Raw genomic sequence first — 23699 nt, 5'->3', positions numbered from 1 at the left:
AGAAAGAGAGGAGGGAGATAATTCAGGTTTATGCTTGATCTGCTGTGTAAATCTCAGAGAGGTAATGTTTTCTTTTATCAAAGAGTGAAAAAAAAACCCTGTTTGTTTTCAGCAGTGTCCCTGCCATCAGCCAGGCAGCCCGTGCTCGGCTGTACAATGAGATTCACAGCGTTTTCCTGCCCAGAGCTGGGCAGGATTGCACCCAGGAGGGATGGAACCCTGCAGGGTGTGGCAGCTGGGCAGCCCTGGCGCCCTTGGAGGCAGAGGACTGTGAAAAACGCCAATCACTTGGTTTTTAAAAATTTTAAAAGTTTAATAATAATATAAAAATAGCAATACAATTAGAGTAATAAAGTTTAGAGTCAGGACAATTACAAGACAATAAAAAGCAAAGAATTACAGATGTTTGGATGCTCTCAGACACTAAGTTACAAAAAGCATAGCTTGTGAACAAAGGAATAACCTTAAAAGCAATAGCCTGTTGCATATTCATATATCTCATACATGATGCATAATTTTTTTGCAAATTAAGAACTTTTCTGGTTTTTGTCAACTTCTTCTCCTTAATCTTGTTGGTTCTACAAAGATGGAGAGAAGGTGGAAGAATGTTTTTCTTTTCTGATAAGGAGGCAGTAACTTTTTATGGGCCCCCTTCACTGATATCTCTGTGTGAAGAGCTTTTTAATTATTTCATCTTCCTGCTTGAGCTTGTAACAAATTTTATATAGCAGAGTTTCTATTTTAACATTATGTTGTAACCTAAAACTACATTTAACACACTACATAAGAGAATTAATACAGCATAACTTTCTAAATAACTTTCTAACCTTACATATATAATATTCATTGTAACATTTGCAAAAAGCCATTCATAAAATAGGCATTTTTCACAGCACGGAGTATGAGTGGGGCACAGAGGGATCTGCAGGATGCAGGGTTTGCAGCAACAGGAGTGAAATGCTTTTACCTTCACAAATAAAACTCATGGAAGGGTGTGAAATGCTTTTGTTCTGCACACCCGTGCCCTGGGCTAGGGAGGGAATGCGTGGCTGTCCCTGCCCTCAGTGGGGCGTTGGGGTTGTCCCTCCACCTCCCTGCCAGGCTAAAGAATAAAGCAGGGATTTATTCAAGGATCCCTCCATGGATCCACCTTGGGCAGCACCAGAGCCCAGCCAGGGCTGCACCCAAATGACCCAAAATGGTCCCAAAATGCACGAGCGCTCCCGGGGCTCTCCCTGGGATCAGTTCTGCTCCATTGGCACCTTGGAGTTCATTGTCCCATTCCAGCTCCAGCCCATCAGTCCCACCCTGCTTGTTTTTCTCTCTCCAGCCCACGCTGTTTGTGCTCCTGGGCTGAGGTTTGGATCATTTGTCCTTGGTGCCCAGCTGGAGCAGGAATTGTTTTGTCTCCCTGCTCTGTGATGAGAGCTCAGCATCCCCTAATATGAAGCTCCGAACTGCACACTAAAGCAGCACAGAATGTGAAAAATATAAAAGCCAAAACCTGAGGCATCACCAGGGCTCTCCCACCATGCTCTGGGTACCTGGCACCCCTAAAGGATTTCACTGCAATCACAGCTGGATTTGATGAACTTGGAGGTCTTTTCCAACCTGTAAGGAAAAAAAGAACACTGAGCATTATGACTTCAGCATTATGACTTCAGCATTAAAGCAGCAAGGCATGAAAAGCTGGGCTGTGTTGGGAGAAGGGAGATCCCTGGGCTGGTCAAGGGGCAGCAGGGAAGGGCTTTGTACTCTGAGAAGCACAAAAGCAGCTTTTGCAAAGCCAGCTCCTCAGATCTGCGGGTATTTGCGTTTCCATTCATCTCCCTGCATTGCAATTCTTTGTGCAAAGTAGGGATCGTGCCCTCTGCTTTCACAGGGACTGGAAAGATGTTCCCGGGTATTTGTAGAACACTCCTGATGTGTATTTACAAGAGGCATAAGGAAAATCAGGAGGAAATGAAGAGTTCAGTATTCAGAGCGGGCTCTGAGCAGTAAGAGCACCCACTCCAGGGGAATCTGAGTGTGGAATTTCCTGCTCAGCTGGCTCAGCGTGGGGCTGGGCTGGTGGCACAAACCTGTCCCTGTGTGGATGTGCCAGCACCCAGAGGCTGCACTAACCTTTAATGGGTAAAAATGAGTTTTTATTTACTGGTGGTGTGGTGCTTGGTTTTCCCAGCTGCTCCTCCCATCCAGGTTTTGCACAGCTTGGACCTGTATGTACATTTTATAAAAGGTCTGCTGGAATGTGTTACTGCAGAAATAAAACTAAACTCTGCTTCATTTTTAATGAGCCATCAGGGAGCAAGTTATTGCTTGTGTGTTGGAGTGGTTTTCTGCTCCCAGGCTGTTTATACCAAAATGTCTTGGAGAGAAAATTGTGATTAAATATCTTGAGAGATACCTGTATTTGTGCTGAAAGCCTTTCTCTCAGCCAGGAGTGGGGCTGTCAGAACTGCTGAAAGTGAAGCACAATTCAACATAAACAGGTGGCCTTGAGAACCATCAGCAGAATACTAAACCAAAATACTGATTTACTCTGTATTAAGTGTCCTGTGGTTTCAGTGCTAGCCACGAATGGCCTCTGAACTCTCTGTGTGCAGATATTTTGCCTTTGGGGGGGATTATAAAAATGGAGGGTCCCGTCTCCGCTGCAATGCCAGCTCCGGCCGCACGAGGGCGCTGTCTCCGGCGGGCCGTGCCCCGCGCGGCGCTCCGGCCCGCGGCGGCGCTCGGGGCGCTTCCGGCCGCGCTTCCGGCCGCGCTTCCGGCCGCGCGCGCTTCCGGCCGCGCTTCCGGCCGCGCGCGCTGGGGGAGGTGAGGGGACATGGCGGGCACGGGGGCGCTGAGGGAGGTGAGGGGACATGGCGGGCACGGGGGTGCTGAGGGAGGTGAGGGGACATGGCGGGCACTGGGGTGCTGAGGGAAAATGGGGGACATGGCGGGCACGGGGGCGCTGGGGGAGGTGAGGGGACATGGCGGGCACGGGGGCGCTGAGGGAAAATGGGGGACATGGCGGGCACGGGGGCGCTGAGGGAGGTGAGGGGACATGGCGGGCACGGGGGCGCTGAGGGAGGTGAGGGGACATGGCGGGCACGGGGGTGCTGAGGGAAGATGGGGGACATGGCGGGCGTGGCGGGAGCTGGGGGTCAGTGGGGAGATGGGGGCTGGGGGTCAGTGGGGAGATGGGGGCTGGGGGTCAGTGGGGAGATGGGGGCTGGGGGTCAGTGGGGAGATGGCTGGGGGCTAGTGGGGTGTTGGGGGTCAGTGGGTGATGGGTGCAGGGAGGGGGCTGGTGTAGACGGAGTAGGGGAGGTCTGGAGCGCTGGGGGTAGTGAAATTCGGAGGCAGAGTGGGGTGCAGGAGAGGTGGTAATGGGGGCTCTGGGGAAGCAGGGGCTGGGGGCGGCGTGGGGACATGGGGGACTCGGGGTTTGGGGTGTGGATGGGGGAAGCAAGGTACTGGGGTGCAGGGTATGGAGGTTTGGGGGGAGCTGGGGGCAGCTGGGTTTGGGGGTGCACAGGGGGTTTGGGATGCAGGGTGGTGGGTATTGGGGTACGGGGGAAGGGTGTGGGCTTGTAGGGGGTGTTGCAATGGGTCTGGAGGACGGTGTGGGAGGCAGGGGCAGACAGGATTTGGGGGACTTGGGGTGCAGTGAAGGTAGTGAGGGCTTGGGGGTCATGTAGGGGGCTGCAGTGGGGGCTGGGGGAGGTAGGGTTTGTGGGGCTGGAGCATTGGGGTCTCTGGGGGCTTTGGGACTGTGTAGGAGGGCTGGGGTGCTGTGCAAGGACAACCCCGGGGTGTGGCTGCTCCCTGGAGAGGTGTTGGGCCCACAGCAGGGTGGGGGAGCGCTGAGTGGGGCCCGTGGGGTGCAAGGAGTGAACTGTGGTGGGGAGGGGGCTGCAGGGCCAGCCCTAGGACCAGCAGCCAGAGCAGGACTTTGCTTTTGCTGGGAGTGACCCAGAAATTTGTGTGCCCCATGGTTTCCTGCCAGGGCTCAGCCCCAGATGGTGACAGGGGTGGCACTCGGTGCTTCCATTCCTGAGGTGAGGGAGCAGCAGGTGAGTCCTGGGAGCCCCGTGTGCCCCTCCTGGGCAGGGTGTGGGGTCTGTGGGCTGGGGAAGGGCTGCTGGGTGCTACCAGCCAGCCTCACCCGTGCCCGAGAGCAGCTCCCAGGTGGGCTCCGTGCTGGGCCTCACCCGTGCAGTAACAGGTGTGAACATTCATGAAGCATTTTGATGGTCATGTATGATACTGCATACAACATTTTCCTAATCTAAGGAGAAATTGGTTAGATTGTTTTTTTTTAATGTGTACTGAATCTTCTTTTGAAAGTGTTTTGCAAAATCGAACTGGTGCTCTCTCAGGTATGGAAATGAGAACTTGGGTACTTGATTTATCACTAGATACTGTTTGAGTTGCAAATTTGTTCCCCACATAGCAGGGAATAGTGATAATGTAGCAGGGAATAGTGATAAGGCGGGTTCTGCACTTGAGCAAATGTAAGGCTTTGTTGGAAGGTGTGTACTTTGCTCTCTTGTTTACATGTCTGGTTTCTCTCCTGCAGCGGGGGTTCACCTGGGGACGCCTCAGGGGACTGTGTGCCCTGGCAGGTGTGGGCAGGGAGAGGGGAAGGCCTGTGCTGGGAACCTGGCAGTGATCCCAGCTGCTGGCAAACAGTCCTTGCCAAAACAACAAGTGCTTTTCCAGTTTGTTGTTGCTGTGGGATGGGTGATCTGGCCCTGGAAGTGCTTGTGGTGGAGATATTTCTGGGAAGGATTTTTGGGAGAGCTGGGGTGGGATGATGCTTCAGTTAACACTGATCCAGAGGAGATGGGTGTGTGTAGGACAGGGCTTTAGCATTCCTGGCTGGACATCTTGGTTATTCATTTTCAGGTGGCTGGACCAAGAGACGATTCTGCAGGATGGCGAGAGCTGCTCTTGCAGTTTGGTAATACCTGTGTGGTCTTTTTGGGTTATCATAGAAAGGTTTGGGCTGAAAGGGACCATAGAAACTATCTCCTTCCACCTCCTGCCATGGGCAAGGACACCTTCCACTATCCCAGGCTGCCCCAAGCCCTGTCCAGCCTGGCCTTGAGTATGTCCACAGCTTCTCTGGACACCCTGTGCCAGGGCCTCCCCACCCTCCCTAATTCCCTAATACCCCATCTAACCCTTCCCTGTGCCTGTTCAAACCATTCCCCCTTGTCCTGGCACTCCATGCTCTTGTAAAACATCCCCCTCCAGCTTTCCTGTAGGTTGTAGAAGGCAGTGCTGCCTAATTGGATGGTGAACATGAATAAAATCCATTTTTCAAAGCTGACTTTCTTTTCGTTTAAACCTTTTGTGCCTGAACACTGTAGGCAGGTGTTTACCTGCTGCAGGTGGCTGTGCAGAAGTGACGCCTGCACTGTCCCCTGCAGACGTGCAGTGCCCAGCCCTGCCTGTGGAGCTGTGGGCAGTCGGATCCTGAATCAAGCTTGGCATTGCTGTGGGATTTGGGATTATCTCGGTGTGCCGAGCTCCCACCTCCACTAGAGGGTGTAGAGCTCCACAGAATCCTTTGTTTTCACGGAAATGGGAAAACTGGGAGCCTTTCTGTTATCGGATGTGCAGGCAGTGAGGCCGTGGCAGGATTACATCCCTCGGGAGATCCCTGCTGTGTGCCCTGGCAGCAGCCCAGGCTGCATTACACAACTGCCAGCCGGGCTCGGAGCATTCCATGGGATGTCCCTGGCCAGCCCGCAGCCAGGAGGAGCAGCTGGAATGTGCAGGGGAGGCAGTTCTGCTGGAGGTTGGATCAGGTCGTGCCCAGCTCCTGGACAAGGATTCCTGGAGAGATAACTTGCACATCCCGAGTTCCCTCTGTTTTCTCTTGGGGAGAAAAATGTATCTAAACAGCAAGGACAAATGTTTCACTCGCACAAGAGCTTGCTCCTAGATTTCCCTTCCTGGAGGGAATTTCTACTTGCTCTGCAACCTTCCCAAGCCAAGCCCAACACAGGGGTGCTGTGAAATTCCATAAGCCCGTGCTGCTTGCTGGGCTGTGTGTGCTCCCTGTGCTTGTAGGATGTGCTGCTCAGCTCCAGGTTGGCTCCTTGTCCACGTATAGGTTTTCTTCCTTGCTAAGTTCTGCCTCCAAGTGTCTTGTTAAGAACGAAATCCTGAGCAGAAAGATCCTTGGTGGAGCACTCGGTGCCTGAAGCAGCACCCAGAGGAGAGCTGGCTGGCTGGCTGGGTGGGTGGGTGATGCTGTGGCTGGGCATGTGGAGGAGGACAGGCTCCTCTCCAGCTGCTGGTGCTGTGTGGGCTCGCCTGGATCCATGTGGGAGGGGAGCAGCTCCACAGGCAGGTGGGATGTGCAGCTCTGTGGTGTCAGGAGGGCTCGAGGCCTCTGCATGCTGCCAGGGATGTCCACTCAGAGCCCTGGGCATGGGGAGAGCTAACTGGCCTCTCCAGGGACCTCCTTGGAGGAATCCTGTGGGTAAATTCCCTAGAGGGAAGAGGGATCCCAGAGAGCTGGGTAATATCCAATGATCACTTCTTCCAGGCTCAGTAACATCCCTATGGACAAGGAATGGAGCAAAAAGGGCTGGAGAGCTGCAGGGATGGACATGGAACTCTGTCAGGAGAGACAATGAGGTGGAAGAAGGGCCAGGATGAATACAGGGATGGTGTCTGAGTGTGCTCTGGTGTGCTCATCCATAGTGCTGATGGGAGGGAGGTCAGAGACTCCTGGTGCAGAGCCAGCTGTGGAGCAGCAGCCAGGATCATAACCCAGCCAAGCAAATCCTCCATCAGCTGAGCATGAAATGCATATTTATGTGTATAACGAGGAAGGGGCAGAGGTGTTTGCACAGGCACCTGCGTTATACCTCAACTGCAGCCAGGCCAAATCCCAAGCACTGGGGCTGTGCTGGGAACTGGTCAGACCCTGTGGAAGGAAAGCAGGTCCCATGTGGGCAAGGGAGAGGCACAGGCTGTGGGGAGCAAGCAGCTGCCAAGGTGGGGCAGGTTGGTGAGCTATGGGGAAACCTCTTTATCCTCCAGAGCTCAGCCCAGAGAGGGCCTGGCTGTGCCTGTGGTGTCTCCCCTTGCACTGAGCCTGGCCCCGCTCCACAGCTGCCTTCTGCTCTCCCCTGCTCTGCTCCTGGTTTGTGCTGAGGCTGGAAGAACTTTGAGCTCTGTGCCTGGCTAGACCTTCAGCTGAGGCAGTAATAAGTTCCCACTGCCTGTGTTATGTAAGGGTTTGAACTTTGCCCTGTTGGAAGCGTGAATGTCTGGCCTGCTGTGATCTCTGCAGGAATTGTGAGTGTGGAGACTGAGGGCTTTGGCCACTTCTGCTGGGTAAACAGCCAGAGAACGGCCTGTTTGCCACTTTTCCTCTCCCTCCACCACCCACTGAAGATGCTCTGGCAGCTCTCTTGGAGTGTGACATCTGGGAATAGCGCTGGCAATCCGCAGTGCAGCCCAGGTCCTTCCACTTGGCAACACTCAGCCTTGGTGAAAGCTCACCTCTGCTAAGAGGCTGCTTTTAGCTGTTCCCTCGAGAGCTGTTTTAGGTCTGTTTTTAGCACTGCTCTTCCTTCAGCAGCAGCTGAAGTCCTTTGGGTACAGGCTGCAGGAAGGACACATCTGGTATCTCACTGCTCTGACCCTGGGGAAGGATGAGGCTGGGCACAGCCTGAGCATCCTCAGAACTCCCAGCTCCCACCAGAGCCAGCACTGCATGGCAGGAGTTGATGCCAATCACTGTGCTGTGGTGATGAAGGGAGGGGGCAAGCAAAGAAAGCTTTAAAAAATCTATATTTTTAAGCCATACCTAAGAAATCTGCCGTGGCTCCAAGTTGGACCTTGGCTGTCAGAGGTGAGCAGGCTTAATTTGACAGCTATTTCTTTAAAAGCTGCCTGGAATAAACTGAATGCTTCCGAGTAGTGACCTAAATTCCACTTGCTGTAAATTTCATTAGAAAGTGGATTTGTGTGCCTGCCAGGCTGCTTTGCAGCTTCATTGATCTGCCCAAACCATGTGCTGTGCAAGTGCCTTCCTCAGCAGATTTTTAAAGAGCTCACTGCTGCGTGCTGCCAGCCCAGAATGTGACTCGTTTTTTCTTTTCTCTTCCTCCTTTTTTTTTTTTTTTTTTTTTGTTTCCTGGTGCAAATGCATGATTTGTTTACTAATCACATTGCATCATTAACTGCACAGAGTCATTCCACTGGCTGCGTGGGCACGGATGGAGCAGCTGGGAAGGAAAATGTCACTTTCTTCAGCTCACTTGATGTGCTTTGCTCCCAAATCCCCATCCCACGCCATGAAGGCCAAAGACTTTGACAACCCTGGCAGCTGCCAGCAGCTCTCTGCTCTCTAGCACCATCACCTGTGGTTGTGACACCCCCTGGAAAAAGCCTCCTCCCCTCCTGCTGTCCCCAAAGTGCTGCCTATCCCTGTGCAGCCACGGCTTTAGATCTTGTGGAGAGGTGTTATGGTAGGACAGATGGCACAGACTGAGCCTTAGCAGGGAACATAGCCTGGGGAGACGTGGGGCTGCCACACCTGTGGATGCAGGAGCAACAGGCACCTCCCCAGGCCTGAGCAGGGTCACACAGGTGATGCTGAGTTCCCCTGCTGTGGCAGTGTGCTTGCAGCCCACCTGCATGGGAATGGAGAGGGGCTCTGTGCAGCACCACAGGGACACAGGGCCCGTGCAGGACACAGCTGTCTCTGTTTCATGGTTGGTTTCTCTCCTGCAGTGGGGGGGTTCAGCTCCTGTGTTGGCAGACATGGAGCAATTGCCTGGTTGGGCTGGAGAACTGGGTGAGGGGAAGGTCCCTGTAGCCCTGAGGTTGGATATCCAGCCCTGCCTGCCCCATGGGAACCCTAGTCTGGGGCTGTCCCTCTGCCCCTGGCACTTCTGCTCCTGGGGGACCCCCAGCCTGGGGAAAGGCTCCATCACTGAATGAAACCCAAGTTTTGGAAGCCCCATGGCCTTGCTGTGTTTTGGAGGGGTTGGGCAGGCAGACTGTGCTGCAAATAAAGGCCTGACCTATAACCCCATCCTACAGGAGTGAAGTGCTGGCCCCTGGCAGGAGCTCTGACAGCTCTTTCCAGTTCACAGCACAAGGCAGAAGAGGCTTTTGAAGAGGAGCTTTTGTGCCCAATGACAGTCCCAGCAGTGCCAGGCTGGAGTGGAAAACAGCCCTGGCAGCAAGCCCAGGGGTGGGTTTGGGCCAGGAGGGCACACTCGTGTTGAAGGGATGTCTAAGGAGATTGGTTATTACAGAAATGGTCTCCAGAGGGTGACATTACAAAACATGGGTTTCCCTCAGCTGTCTCCAGACACAGAGCCAGTGCAGCTGGGAATATGGGAGGGACTGGAAATACCCCAAACCCACCCAGAAGGGAGTCTAGTGTCAGGGATGGAGGTTGGAGAGAAATATCCCTCTCTTCTAACCACTGCCTATGACTGAACATTGTGAAGACACATCTGGAAGGGGAGTTTGTGCTTCTCTTGCTGGGGGTGATGAAAATGGGAAGAAATCCCTGCCTTAGAGCTGTGGAACATGGGACTGTCCTGCCTCCTGATGAGGAAGGGGCTTTCTTGGGCTGAGTTTTGGCCTCCAAGCAGCAGCAACCTTTCCACTGCCCTCCCCTTGCCTTTGGCTGCCAGCACAGGGGATGCTGAGTGCCAGGATCCTGGCACTCTGCTCTGGGAGAGGTGCTGCTTCACCTCTGCTGTACAACTCTGATTTATTTTCGGAGGTTAAACCTGAGATCTGACAAAGACCCCACAGCTTGGGCCAGCAATATGGGCTGTCATGGGGAGAGGGCCTTGCTGGCTATCAGCATCCAGTCAGCTAAATTAATTTCCCATAAATCTGAAATGCTCTCCCAGTTTCTCAGCTTCTCAGCACCTCTGCTGGAGTTGCCTGTTGTTTTTTTCTCTGAGGTCTTAGATGTACAGTAAGTTTTGCAGAAGTGATACCCAATCCCATTCCTTCATGCTGTCAGCATCCAGAGCCTTTCCTTATTCCAGCTCTTGATGAGGGGTTTCTCTTGTGGCCCCAGGTGGCTTCAGCGGTCTCCAAGCCTCATCTGTCTCCAGATGGAGGAAAGCCAGGGAGAAAGGAGTCTTGGAGGCAAGAGGTCTCCTGGCTCTGTCCTGCTTTGGTTTGGGGCACTGTGGGTGGTTCAACCCCTTGGAGGGGCTCTGCAGGCTCACCCTGTGAACCTCAGAGTCCTGTGCCTGGCAGAGAGGCACCAGGACTGTGCCAGCCTGGCCGTGACTGGGGCTGGGATGGCACCAGGAGCTTCTCTGGGTCATTCCCCTGCCCAGTGCAGTGAGGTTGGAGCAAGTGCAGCTGCACTTGTGAGTGCTGAGCAAAGGGCTGCCCGGGGGGAGCTGCCAGGGACAGTTGGATTTAAGTGTTGGGAGTGTCACCAAAGCAGCAGTTTCTCTCTGGAAGCCACGGGGGTTTATGTGAAAAATGAAATTTCTGTCTATCTCCTTCCTTGTGCTTTCTCATCTCCGCCAACGAAGCTGAACATGGGAGAGGATTTTTTCCCTATATTTAGCTTTGGAGAAATTGCTATAACTAATCGGCTTTAGGATTCTGCGTTCTCTCTTTTATTTTATCTTTTCCTGTCACTAAGACCTTGTCATGTGGCTGTGGACTGCAGCTCGCTGGCTCTCTGTTTGCTGGGCTTTCATGGAGTCAATTAATAACCCATAAAAATAACACCTCCAGCTGTTCCACTTACAGCTGCCAGGCTGGAGTCTAATTATGGGGCCTTGGATCCCAAATCCTGCTTTGCATGAAAAAGTGCCAGTGAATAGGAAGAGGCAGAGGAGATGGCAATGCAAAAAAGGAATGTGGTTTGGGGTCTATTTTTAGCCTTTTCAAGCCAAATGTAAAAAGACCCTTAGGCTGCTTGTGTCCTGCTGAATGTGATCACATGCACAATATTGTTCCCATGGCAAAGCGGAGCAGCCAGGGTGGGTTGGGGGTTATTTTTGGCAATTAACTTGCCTACATTGCAAATGTCCTTCTGGGTTAGTTTGCACAGTGCTGTGTTGTGGCTCACATCCATGTGCTAATGGGTTTATTGCAATCAGCTCCAGCTCTCTCTGTGTTCCTGAACGTGCCAGTGCAGTGGTGAGGAGGGGAGGCACGCAGCTGCTTGCCCAGGGCATCTCACAGGGTGGCTCCTGGTAAAGGGGTGCTCAGCCTCTCTCAGAAAGTCTTTTCCTGCTGACTGTGACAGAAAATTAATTTAGCTGGGGCTCTGGTGGATAGGTGATGGTCTCCCTTTTATATCATCCTTTCTATTGTGCACCCTCATCTGCTTTCCAAGCTGGATGCTATTTCTGGGTGAACTGCTGGGCAGATTTGTCCTCTGCTTCTCTGGAGCCTCTGCTGGGCTGGTTCTGCCACCACTATCATATTCACCTGCCTCTTGCCTCCTCCTGGGTGCTTCATAACACTCTCTTTTCTTGCTCCCCACAGAAGTGGTGCAGCAAAGGCCCACAAGGGCCCAGGTGCATAGCAGGGGTGTTGGGGATGGGGCACAAGGAAAGCACTGGGCTCATTCCCAGTCTCTGTCCAGGGAGTTGTCTGGGCACATTTCAGATAATGAAAGCCTGGTCGTGACCAAAAGCAGATCAAACAGCTGTTCATTAGACAACTTAAATACTTAGTGGTCACACATTCGTCTGCAGCCACCAGCTTGTAACCATGACTGCAAATAGGCATCCTGTGCTGGAGACCATCCCCTTTGTCAAAACAAGTTATTTGGAGGCTGGTACTGAAACCTGCCCTCAGAAAAAACTCTGACACCCCCCACTTTCACAGGGGCTGCAGGGCCACCCCTGTAACATTGCCACCTCTTCCCTGTCTTCTCAGGCTCCCTCTGACAAGCACCAGAGCCAGGAGGTGTTACACATCTTCTCTCTCAGCCCTCGGGGGATGGAGCCACACTCTCAGAGGGTGTCCCTTCAGTGGAGCTGCTGTGAGCTCTCTTACCCAGGGACAGAGGATGCTATCAATCTGTCCAGCCTTGCCTGGCAGAAAGATTGCAAACGTAGCTTTCCATCAGGCTCTACATTAGCCAAATTAATTCCAGGACAGCCAGCCAGCAGCGCTCCAGGCCGAGACTGATTAATGCTGCGGCCGTGTCGGAATCAGCAGAGCTGCTGCCCGCACTGTGCCAGCTCCCCGGCTGCAGCCAGCCCTCTGCTCGGCCGTGCCCTCTGCCTCACACCTCTCCGGAGCTGAGCCCTGCAGTCCCTGACACAGACAATTCAACTGCAAGGAACAGCTGTCTCGGAATTGTGCTCCCATTCAGGCTGCTGCCGCCGCGATGGGCTGACATTTTTCATGCGTCTTGCCTGCTTTCTTTAATCTCCTAAACACAGGCACGCCTGTGGAGCATGGGAAGGTTCTTCCCCCATGAGAAGGAGAAAGAAATTAGGCAGCAGATTGAGCGTGTATAGCAAATAATGAGATTGCCTTGGATACAGGACCGGAATTCATGCAAAGCATGATGCTGATCGGAGAGGATAAGCAGCGTTTCTGGGGTCTGCAAACAGCGTCACAAAACTTGTGTTTCTCAAGTTCTGAGACACGCGTGGATGAAGGATGCCAGCACAGGCCTGATCCACAGACTGCAAGTTAAAAAATAAACCCTAAAATAGCAATACTGGTAGTTATTTTGGTGTGCAAGTGCCTCATAATGCCTCGTTTTCCTCCAGGCACAGGAATAAGCTGTAGACACAGGCACTGTGATGCTGGAGGAGCAGCAGTCACAAAGGCAACTTATCCTGACAGAGCTCCACTGAAAGGTGCTGTGTTTGCCCACAGGGTGCAGACCCAGAGTCAGTGTGTCCTTTAAAAGAAGATGGATTTGTGCAATACTTTAAATAGTAACTAATTATTTCTTGTTACTCTTCTTGTATTAAAAGAAATAATAATTATCAACATGTTAGAGGCAAATAGGGACAAAGTCTCTACTTGGTGAGTGACCCAGCAGCTTGATTCAGTGCTTGTTGAAGCAGCTGAGAGTATTTGAACTGTCAGGGTCATTAAAAGGAGGGATGGTAAACAGCCTTTGTTTTTATTTTTATAGGAAATTTACTCATCGTTTCTGTGAGCCTTTGGCTGAGACTCCTGTTTTTCTAAGAAATGAGTGATCAGATCCTGAGGGTGCTTTAAGTTATTTAAAGAGACAACTGGAAACAGGCTGTTCTCTGGAAGGCAGGTACCCGGCAGCTCCCAAGGACATGGACACAAAACTGTTGGCAAAGGCAAATTGAGAAGTTGGGCATACTCATCAGCCCAATGAACCCTTCCTCACTCATAACTCCAGCTCCCTATATTATGAGCTTGACATCTTTAGCATCAATAAAACACCTCAGCAAATTAATTATTATCCAAGTGGTTTTCCCTTTATTCCCTGTACCTTTATTTTCTTTACTAGAAAAAAGATCATGGGGGTGAGATCTCTTTAACCTGTGCCACCTCTAAGGGATAAAATAACTCAGTGGGAGCCCCAGAGGGTGTCCCCTGCTCCTCACAGTCCCCTGAGAAAACGGTGCTATCAGGCTTTTAGGTGTTACAAACATCCAACACAGGTATTGCAATAAATGTTGGATCTGATTCTTCACCCAGAATATCCATTCCACCAGCTCCTCACTTTTAATTATCTCTGTACGAGCAGCCCCCCCTGCACCACCTGCTCACTTTTGTTTCAGCATCGCACGGCTCCTGAGCAGTGACACAGAACTCGAGGCAGGGAGCCTTGGATGGGTCCAGGCTTTGCAGGGAGAGCTTGGGAATAAGGGCTGGGACACGTGCCATGCTCATCCCAGCTCATCTATTTTATGAATCAGGACTTGGTCCTATTTGCTAATGTTTGTCTGCGTAACCTTTGCTGTCAATGGAGCCAGTGCTCTGATGTCAGCTGCTGGACTCCAAGCCCTGGCAGCTGGTGTCCCTGGCCAGCTCCCAGGCTACAATTCAATTTTCCTACCAGTCACTTGAGAAGACAGGAAAAAACATGTTTCTGCCTGTTTGTGGCATCAAGAAATTAAAGGGCTCAAGTCTACAAGGTCATTTAAGGCTTTTCTATGGGAAAGCTCAGATAAATCAAATAGTAGTATAAGGTTAATACACCTTCACTTACGGTGCAATAAACTACAGTAAACTAAGGCTGGTTTTATCCTGAATAAAAATCTCATCACAGAGTGTAAAACCCTCTGGGTATTGTACATTAACATCCCCTCTCTGAACACAGGCCAGTCTAGAGATATTTAACCCTTATCCCAAACTGGTGAGTAGTGGAAAACTACTGCAGAGATAAAAGGCAGGAAATAATACCTGGAAATAAGGGAACCACCTAGGAAGTGAGGAGCTCTGGTCTTCTTTCTCATACTGACTTACTGTGTGACTTAACCTATGGCATTTTGTGAGCCTCAGTATTTATACTGCATATTGGGATTATTAGTGTCTTCCCTGCCATCATAAAGGGCTTTACGATCTCCAGAGATACGTGGAGAGATTTTTCCTGCTGTTCACTGTTTTCTCAGTACAGGGTGTCCAGGGAGCTTACAGAATTATGTGCAACTGTAGAGGATGGGCAACATTCAAGTCTGTGTCTGGAGGGCTGAACCTGGGGGTCACAGTTACTTTTAAGAGAAGAGAGGTGAAGGAGTTCCCACATCCTCACACCCAGCTTTACAAGTTTGTCTCTCCCTAGACTGACAAGGGAAAGCAAAAATGGTGACACCTAGTGAAACACCTGTGATGCATTAAATAAAAACTCTGCAAACCAGAATCAATGTCCCCAGGGCAACTCTGTTCCATTAACTGTTTGTCACTCATCATGCTTATTATTATTTCCATCATGCTGGCGGTCTTATCATTTGGGATCATTTCCATGGCTTTGAAAGTTTAGGAAGCAGGTATTTATTTCAATGCAGCCAGCAGTACATAAAAAATTCCACTGACTCAGACAGGACTGATCTGTGAGGAAATAGCTCTTGAAGCACTTTATTGTGTCTGAACCCAAACTCTCATCCCTTTTCCACATATTTTAATAAATATACAGCTTAGCAGCAAGACCTTGAGTGAACACATTCTCTTTTGTGATGAACTGCTGACAATCTCCTTTCTTTAGTACATCTCTGAAGATGAGACTTCATGGACAGTAAGAAGTCAGGATCACTTGACTTTTCTTCACTGCCTGGTATGCGAAGGAAAGAAACAGAGCAAGTTCCTGCCTGTTAAAATTCCAGGAGTTTGAGCTGCATTCCAGCACGGCTGAGAGGCATTTTGAATCTTTTCTCATATGCCTCAGCTCTGTACTGCTCCCAGGCAACTGCACTTTCAGTTAGTTATTATTAATAGTAAAGGATGGACTACCAATAGTTCTCATTAATTTCCATGGCAATATTGCCTGAATCAAGATAACAGTTGCTTCGAGTTGTGTAACTGAAGTTCATGACATGAAGGAATGCAATCCAGGGAAAGTGCTCAGATGGAGGGAAGTGACCGACCTTGCATAACCTCCCTAAGGCTAAACTTCCCTTCATATCTAGCAGGCTGTGTTCCTAATTTTCCAAAAATATGGAACGGTTTGCACTTTCAGCCTGTGTTCTCTGGGCTTCAGTCTGCAGCATGCCTCACAGCTTTCCTCAAACATTTCACCCACACATTTATTCATTATATTCCTCTTAATGATGCATGGCTGGAGCTTCCATAAGAGAAGATGTAACAAGAAAATAAACAACAGCAGAAAAATTTAAACCTACATTACTTTCCTCTTCTTTGTCTATCTTGCTAATATTGTTATTTCTGCAGAAAACAGCTGAAACTAAGATTGATTTCAACATTAAATTATGGATTTTAACTCTATCAGTAAACTTCAAATACCTTTAAAAGTCCAAATAAAGCTTTTCTGGTTACCTGGCCATTTAGTGAAGTAGAATAGAGGCAGTCAGAATTAAAACATTGCCCAGAATCTAAAGAGGGAAATGTTATGAACAAAAAGGAATCTGAGTGGGCGTGAATTCCTCACCCTGCTACGCCAGTAGGATTATATCTCAGGCATTCAGAGCAGGAAAAGGATGTTGCAGGCATAATGGCATGGAATATCAATCAGATAACTAAATCTAATTACAGTTAACTAGTTAATTCCAGCAACATGAAGGCAACTGGCCAAGTGCCACAACAGAAATGAGATTCAGAGGAACAATTTCTTAACATTCAACAAATTCTTGTAAGGCCTAGTTCAGATCAGACAAGAGGCTATGCTTGACTAACTTTAAAAAACAAAATGTCTGTATAAGAAAGAATGGCAGCTTAATCCCTCATTAGTGGTAACCACAAATTCAGCTTTCCTAGAGAAAGAATTGCATCAAAATGTCAGGACACTGAATTTTAGTAGATTTATATTCTGAGGGAGTGAGCCATTAATAAAAGATATTGTGGGTAAACAAAATGTCTCAATAGTGCTGCTGAAGGGAGCAGAGACACGGGTTCCTAACTTTCAAGTACTTATTTTAACACAGTTTGTGATACTCTGGTACTGTAAAAACCACAATTGTACTTCTTTGCTTTTAGTATATCACATTTAAACCACACATAGTGTGAGACAGAGCTCTTTGAGGCATCCCAGACTGCAAATACCCTGAGCTGGGTGAATACTGGCTGATTTCAGAGACAGAGAAGAGGTGGAAAGATGCTCCAGCAGTGACCGAGGTGGGTCCCTGCTCTCGCACTGCCCCATGGCCCTGCAGCACCATGCTGTGCCATCGCTCTAAGCTGACCTTGCCCCTGGTGGTGCCTGAAACCCACCCAGAACTCCCCAGAGCCCCGTGCCAAGGGAGCCACGAGGGGTGTGGGACCACGAGATGCTCAGGGGGCTGAGGGCAGGGGAGGTACCTGCAGGAGGTGCCATGTCCCACTGTCCATGCCCTCCTGCACCCATGCTGTGTGTCTGTGACTTTGTGTTTGAGGGACACTCTGCCCCTCTGCTCCACCCAGGTGAGAACACCTGGAATACTCTGGGGCTCCTGCACAGGACATGGACCTGTGATCGGATCAAGAGGATTGGAGGGTTGGAGCAGTTCTGATATGAGGAAAGGCTGGGAGAATTGGGATTGTTCAGCCTGGAGAAGCCTTCAGGATGAGCTAATTGCAGTCTTCCAGTACAGAATCACAGAATCTGCTGAGTTGGAAGGGACCCACCAGGACCATCGAGTCCAGCTCCTGGCTCTGCAGAGGACACCTCAAGAGTCCCACCATGTGAGAGCATTGTCAGAATTATTCTTGATCTCAGACAGACTCAGTGCTGTGACCACCTCCCTGAGGAGCCTGTCCCAGTGCTCGCCCACCCTCTGGGGGAAAAACTCTTCCTCATATCCAACCCAAACCTCTCCCAACTCAGCTTCCTGCTGCTCTTGAAGGGAGCCTGCAAGAAAGATGAGGGAAAGAGTATTTACCAGGGCAGGTAGTGACAGGACAAGGGGTAATGGCTTCACACTGACAGAGAGGAGGTTTGGATTTGTTTAGTCATCATTCCTGGAGGTGTTTAGGAAAAGATTGGAAGTTGCAATTAGCGGCATGGTCTAACTGGCAAGGTGGTGTTAGGTCATAGGTTGGACTCGGTGATCTCAAAGGCCTTTTCGATCCTAACTGATCCTGTGATTAGAGGTTTGGAAAAAATTCTTTGTGAGGGCGGTGAGGCGATGGAACGGAGCAGCCGTGGCTCTGCAAGCGTTCAAAGCCAAGCTGGACAATGCCCGAAGCAACCTGCTGTAACGCACGCCATCCCCGCCCGCGCAGGGAGCGAACCTCGGTGACTTTTAAGACCCTTTTTTCCCCCACACCATCGCCCCCCTCACGCCCGCCGGCCGCCCCGCGCATGCGCCCCGCGCGCGCCGCCGCCCCCGGCAGCGCGCGCAGGCGCCGGGCCCGCCCCCGCCCGGCCCGGCCAGCGACGGGCGCGCGCGCCCCGCCCGCGCAGGACGGCGCTGCCCCGGCGGCATGAGGCGAGAGCGCGGCCGGCTGCGAGCGGTAAGGGCGGCGCGGAGCCTCCCGCGGCCCGCGCCCCGCTGACCCCCCAGCCCCGCCGCCCTGCCCCGCGGCAACTTTCCCATTGTCCGCCCGCTCCGCGCCGGCTCCTCTCGGCGCTGGCTGCGGGGAGCCCCGAGGAGAGGTCGGCGCTGCCCGTGGTGGACGGGGGGTGGTGGTGGTGGTGGTGGTGGGGCGGGGGTCGCGGTCCGCGGGCGGGTCACGCCGCTGCGCTCCGGCCGGGCCGGGCAGGCGGCTCTGGCCGGGTCCCTGCGGGGCAGCGCGGTGTCCCTCCGTGGTGCCGCCGGTGTCCCTCCGTGGTGCCGCCGGTGTCCCTCTGTCCCGTCACCGGTGTCACCGGTGTCCCTCTGTCCCGTCCCGGGCTGTCCCGGATCCCTCCGGAGCAGCACTGAGCTATCACCGGTGTCCCTCCCGGACTGTCTCGGGTGCCTCCGGGACAGCGCGGAGCTGTCACCCGTGTCCCTCCCGGGCTGTCCCGGATCCCTCCGGGGCAGCGCGGAGCTGTCACCCGTGTCCCTCCCGGACTGTCCCGGGTCCCTCCGGGGCAGCGCGGAGCTGTCACCCGTGTCCCTCCCGGACTGTCCCGGGTCCCTCCGGGGCAGCGCGGAGCTGTCACAGGTGTCCCGCTCGCTGCGGAGCTGTCACAGGTGTCCCGATCCCTCCCGGGCTGTCCCGACTCCCTCCGGGAGAGCTCAGCGCTGTCACCGGTGTCCCTCCATCCCGTCCCCTCCCGGGCCGCCCCGGTTCCGCCGCGGCGGGAGGAACGCGGAGTTTCTTTGTTGTGTAACTCTTTTTGTCCGGGGATTAGAGAGCGTTTGCGGCTGTTTGTGCTGATTCAGGTGTTTTTTGTTTTTTTTTTTTTTAAGAAGAAAATTGCGGGGTAGTCATGGGTAAATTCTTCTCGGGGCTGGGATGCCGGAGAACTTTCCTGTGGCTCGGGGGGTTGTTCTTGGCTCCGGCCGGGGCCGGGGAGCCGCCGAGCCGCGCTGCCCCAGCTCCGGGGCGGGGAGCGCTCCCGCAGCGCCTTCCCGACAGAAAAGCGAAGCGAACTTGCTGTAGCAAACCCGTTTCTCGCTAAAATGAGGCTGGCTCGCAGCCCGCGATTCATATGCCAGTGCTACTGCCAGGATTTTTCAATAAACGTAATTGCAGTCGAGAGAGTTCGGGTCGAGCACTTTGCTGGGTAGAGCAGGCACGAAGCCTTTGGAGTGATTCCTCTCCGTGTTGCCAGCGAATCTTTTCTGGCTGCATAGTGAAATTTTTCTCGAAGTTTTTTCCCCCAGCTATCTCGTAAGTTTCTCTCAAAAGTTTCATTTTTTCTAGAAATGATCAAGGAATACCCTTGATTAATCAGTGTGCTTTTGTAATCCATTTTTTTCCCTTCTTTCTGCAAACAAGCACTTTTGATACTTTTTTTTTTAACATCTTTTTGTGCTTTCTGTATTTCTTTGTTTTTGTTTTTTTTCTCCAAGTCCCTGCTCTGAGCAGGGCAGCCCACATACCATGCTGAGGGACTGGGAAATGCTTCTCTGCCTGTCGCTGGGATGTGTCAGTGTTTGGTTCTCAGCAGCAGCACAGGAAGTGTCACCATCCTGACAAAGAGTCATAAAATATGTTGAAGATTTGTTACTAAAAGTGGACTAAAAATGTGCTAATTTTATCTTGTCTTTGGAAGAAATGATAAGTCATTTCTGACAGAAATATATATATATATATATATAGCTTTTCAGGGCCCCTGTTGGGTCTTAAAAAAGGTTGTCAGGGAATTGTGAAGGATTTCCTGTGGAATTGCTAGCGTGGTACCACGCACAGACTAATTGTAAGAGAGAATTGAAAATGGCTTCCTACGTCTGACAGATGGTTTTGAAAATTTCTTTTTCAGGTTTGAGTTGATCTCACTAAACTGCAGCCATGGTGCAGAAGTACCAGTCCCCCGTACGGGTGTATAAACACCCTTTTGAGCTAATTATGGCTGTAAGTATTAATTTTTGCTGCAGTTTCCTTCTTGACATTTCCTTGTGTTGCTGAGTGCTTGCTGGGCTTTGTTTGATACTGTAGAACATACAAAGGTGAAAACAAAATGCAAAATATGAGAGCTATGTGTTTCAATGGTTTCCTCTGTGCCCAGAATATTTTCTTAACATAATGTTCTCTCCTTTTCTGCCAAAGTTTAGATAGTGTTTGTAGATGTATTTGGAAGTTAGAGCAAAAGTAGGATTGAAGTGTACTGGGAGTTGATTACTGGGGGCAGACTATTCTAGGACAGGAGGAAATGTCATGTACACTGATTAAAAACGTTGTTATGGTTGTGTCTTCATAGACAGCGTAGAGTTTGCAGGATTAGAGAGCACAGAGAAAGCCATGAGAGCAAGGATATGCCTGAATGAAAAGGGAGAAAGGACTTGGGGAACATTTTGAGGGAAGGGAAGAAAAAACTTGGTAGGAAGGCCAGAGAGATGAACAAAAAGCCTTTTGGTGCATGTTGCTAATGGGTATGATAGTGGTACAAATAGTAATGAAAAAAAAAAAGAAATTTAATTAGGTTTACTTCTTTTTATATCTCCTCCTCTCCCTCCCTATTCTTTCCTTTTAGAAAACAGAGTGGAAGTAGGTTTTTGACATTTTAAAGTATATTCGTTTGAAACCACAGCTGTGGGGCTCTTATGAGTTACAGAGAGCAATTAAGGAGCTTTTCCCTGATAAAAATGGTTAAAAGTGAACTGTAACCTAAATAATAATTGTTTGATTTCACTTGCTGAAAATACTGTGTTTAATGACTTCAGAGGAGAGTTTTAATAGCGCTCATAGAGTAAATATTTGGATAGATCATGTGGTTTGGAGTGCAGGGTTCCTTACAGAAGTGATCCTTTGCAGTCACAGGGCAAAAAGGATAAGATCACTCTGCAGGGAATACTTGCATTTCTTTGTATCTTATTCCTAAGGCTGCCTCCAGTGTTACGCATGTAGGTCTTGCTTTTGCAGACACTTCAAGGCAGAGTTGCTATTTTGCTGAGCAGTGAAGAAGCCAACTGTGATATGTGTAAGGTCTTTATGACTTCAGTAGCACTGACAGCTGGGCTCCAGGTGGTCCCTCAGTGAGATTTGGTGGTGTCTGTAACTTTAGCCTTCAGTGAAGTTATACTGCTTCTTAGATCTATCAGCCAAAATTAGTTTCTTAAATGGAATTCCCTGGCTGTTTGCTAAACTGATGAGTCTTTACCTTGCTGCTGAATTGAAGGTGAGAACTCTTCCCAAATTATTTCCTTAAGGATATTTTGAGTCAAAATGCTGATATCAGAATTGTCCACAATGCTTTGCTGGGTGTAACTATAAACACTTCTTTTTATTAGTATTAACTGAGAATTCTCAAACTGTTCTGTATTATCTTGGGGATAATATCTGAAGAATAATATTTAATAAATATAAAGTCTTCCCTTACATTCAAATTTTTCTTTAGAAAGCAAGAGGCTATAGAAGATATGCAACTAGGATATAATGGTAGTTAAAAATTAAAAGTGAACTAAGAGGAGAGGAATGCTTATAAAAAGAATCAGCCGCACAGGATCCTTTCAGAGTCTAGAAGTTTAGCTGAGCAATAATACATCTGATTTATTTAGGTTGTGTCAGAACAGTGGGTTATCACTTGGACTTGTTCAGAATATGAGCACTGGATGAACATCCTCCCCCTGCCATATTGCTGCTGTTACTGATTTTTAAAACTCATAAAATTCTTGCTGGTGGTCCATCAGAATTTTGTGAAGTGTGTGGAGGAGTCCATGAGTCAAATTCTGTGAGGCGTATAAACAGTATATGCAATCTTGATGCTTTTTGTTACTGTTTTGTTACTGTTTCCTCTTGGTTGAACAGTGATTGCATAAGCTGAAGCATTTTTGGGAGGAATACTTGTGTCAAATTCTGTGCTCGCTAAAGTGGAAGCACTACCTTGCATATTCTCAACAAAAAAAAAGTGCTGTAATGTTATTTTAACAGTGCCAGCAACTCTTCTGAAACGAGGAACAGCCTGGCATACACCAGGCTTGGATTTAAAGCACCCAAGAAATGACTTAACATTGTGTTGTGTTTGATTTTCCTTTGCCCCTCTCTTTTATTTGCTCCCAGCCCTTGAGAGAATATGTCCTCAAGTAGAGGTTTAAACCCACGCCCAGAGATATCAATCTGTCAGTAAAATATCTCTGGAGAAAACTTTGGTCAGTGTGGCAGCTGAATTGTCTTAATAAAAAAATCACTGTTTCTAGCCTGGCTCTTGTGTGAGATCTCATCTTTTGTTCAGGTGCTGAGTACTTCTAAAAATTTTATTTGGCCAGTTGTTCTCCCTTCCCTGGGCATTCTGTGGAACTCCAGAGGCAATTCTTTCTCTGCAGTTCACCAGTGTCAGTGAAGCCCATGTGCACTGGGAAGATTCCCTGGATGATACGTGTTGCAATTGCAAATGGGAACTCCTTAAGTCAAACTAATAGCTAGCCTTCAGATAGAGAAATCAGTATTAATTCTTCTGTTCTGGAAGGCACTGAGAGAATGCCACTTGCAGAGTGGGTAATTTATAGTGCAAATTTCCGATTTGCCCACTTTTCCCTTCCTGGGTTTCCAAGAGGTACTTGAGGGAGAATGGAGCACAATCAGCATTCCATTCATGCAGCTCTAGTGTGTTCCCAGGGAACTTTGTTCTCTGCTAAGGGTGACTGCAGCTCTATATTAAGATAAAAAACTGAATTTTATTCCACTTTGATCTAAGCTGTGATTATCAAAACAAAAGCGGTTTGCAGGCAATTATGATATAAAGACTTCTAAAGTAGACAAGAGTCAAAATTCTTTTCCTGAGTTAAATTGATATTGAAAATAAGTTTCTCTGTTATGCTTCCTCCACTGAAATCTAAAACTCATGTGGTGAGCCCTAATATATCTCTGTGACAATATCCTTAAGGCATGACCTCTTATCTCCAAGCTGGGGATTGGTGAGGAGCTGAGGCTCTGAGAGAGTTGGGACATCCAAAGCTTCCCACCTTCCCTCATCATGACAGTCCAGCTGTGTAAAATCTAATATAAGCTACTTCCCTTGAAGATTTCCTTCTATTGGCAAGTTGTGTGGTTCCAGATAATGCTTAAGATGCAAATATTTTAATGAAACTATTTCCTAAACTTGAAAAGATTCTGGGCTGGAAATTGCCACACTTTAGTCTGACACACCTAACCCAGGCCAGATGATTTCACCAAATACTTTCCAAAGCTGAAATAATGATTTTTGGCTGCTCTGTGGAATATCTGTCATAATTCACTTACTGGACTCTCTGTGTGTTAGTGGGTATGTATTTAAAAAAGCACCCAGAGCAGCAGCTTGCACAGCTGTTCAGGAGACCGAATAGAATTTTGCTTCTCCTCCTGTTCAGAGTTTACGTAATGCTGGAAGCAGCTGAAATGTGGAAAAATGGCTGTTTACTTAGACTCACTTGTCAAGTTACCAAGGTTAAATATACTGGAGAAAAACTGAGAAGCTGCTTTTATAAAACTTCTAAAGATTACAGATTCAATTTTTTATATATTAGCTTAAAGAGGTTTACATTTAAAGTAATACAGGGACTTTGCTGAAT

At 49.6% G+C, this 23699-nt stretch overlaps 1 protein-coding gene, 1 long non-coding RNA gene and 1 other non-coding gene across 4 annotated transcripts in view; all 3 read left to right on the top strand.

The window, feature by feature from the left end:
- The first annotated feature begins 2727 nt into the window (after positions 1-2727).
- LOC110473336 (uncharacterized) lies at positions 2728-5326 on the top strand. Its single transcript, XR_013340966.2, has 3 exons — positions 2728-2820; positions 3998-4064; positions 4900-5326. It is a non-coding gene; the product is annotated as an uncharacterized LOC110473336 (long non-coding RNA).
- On the top strand, positions 4114-4269 carry LOC116184287 (small Cajal body-specific RNA 16). The gene has a single exon (XR_004149050.1).
- A 12668-nt stretch (positions 5327-17994) lies between the features above and the next one.
- SEC14L1 (SEC14 like lipid binding 1) overlaps positions 17995-23699 on the top strand; it is a 43085-nt gene continuing 37380 nt past the window's right edge. The window contains exons 1-2 of one of the 2 annotated variants that reach the window (XM_021535799.3): positions 17995-18075; positions 19976-20067. In XM_021535799.3, the coding sequence (XP_021391474.1) occupies positions 20005-20067 (63 nt within the window). In that variant the 5' untranslated portion in view covers positions 17995-18075; positions 19976-20004. Of the gene's footprint in view, positions 19384-19975; positions 20068-23699 lie in introns of both variants that reach the window. The other variant, XM_085556951.1, reaches the window with a different exon arrangement.

Source organism: Lonchura striata, chromosome 18 (assembly GCF_050655825.1).
Source record: "Lonchura striata isolate lonStrDom1 chromosome 18, ASM5065582v1, whole genome shotgun sequence".
Lineage (NCBI taxonomy): Eukaryota > Metazoa > Chordata > Aves > Passeriformes > Estrildidae > Lonchura > Lonchura striata.
This window is presented reverse-complemented; position numbering and strand designations above follow the sequence as displayed.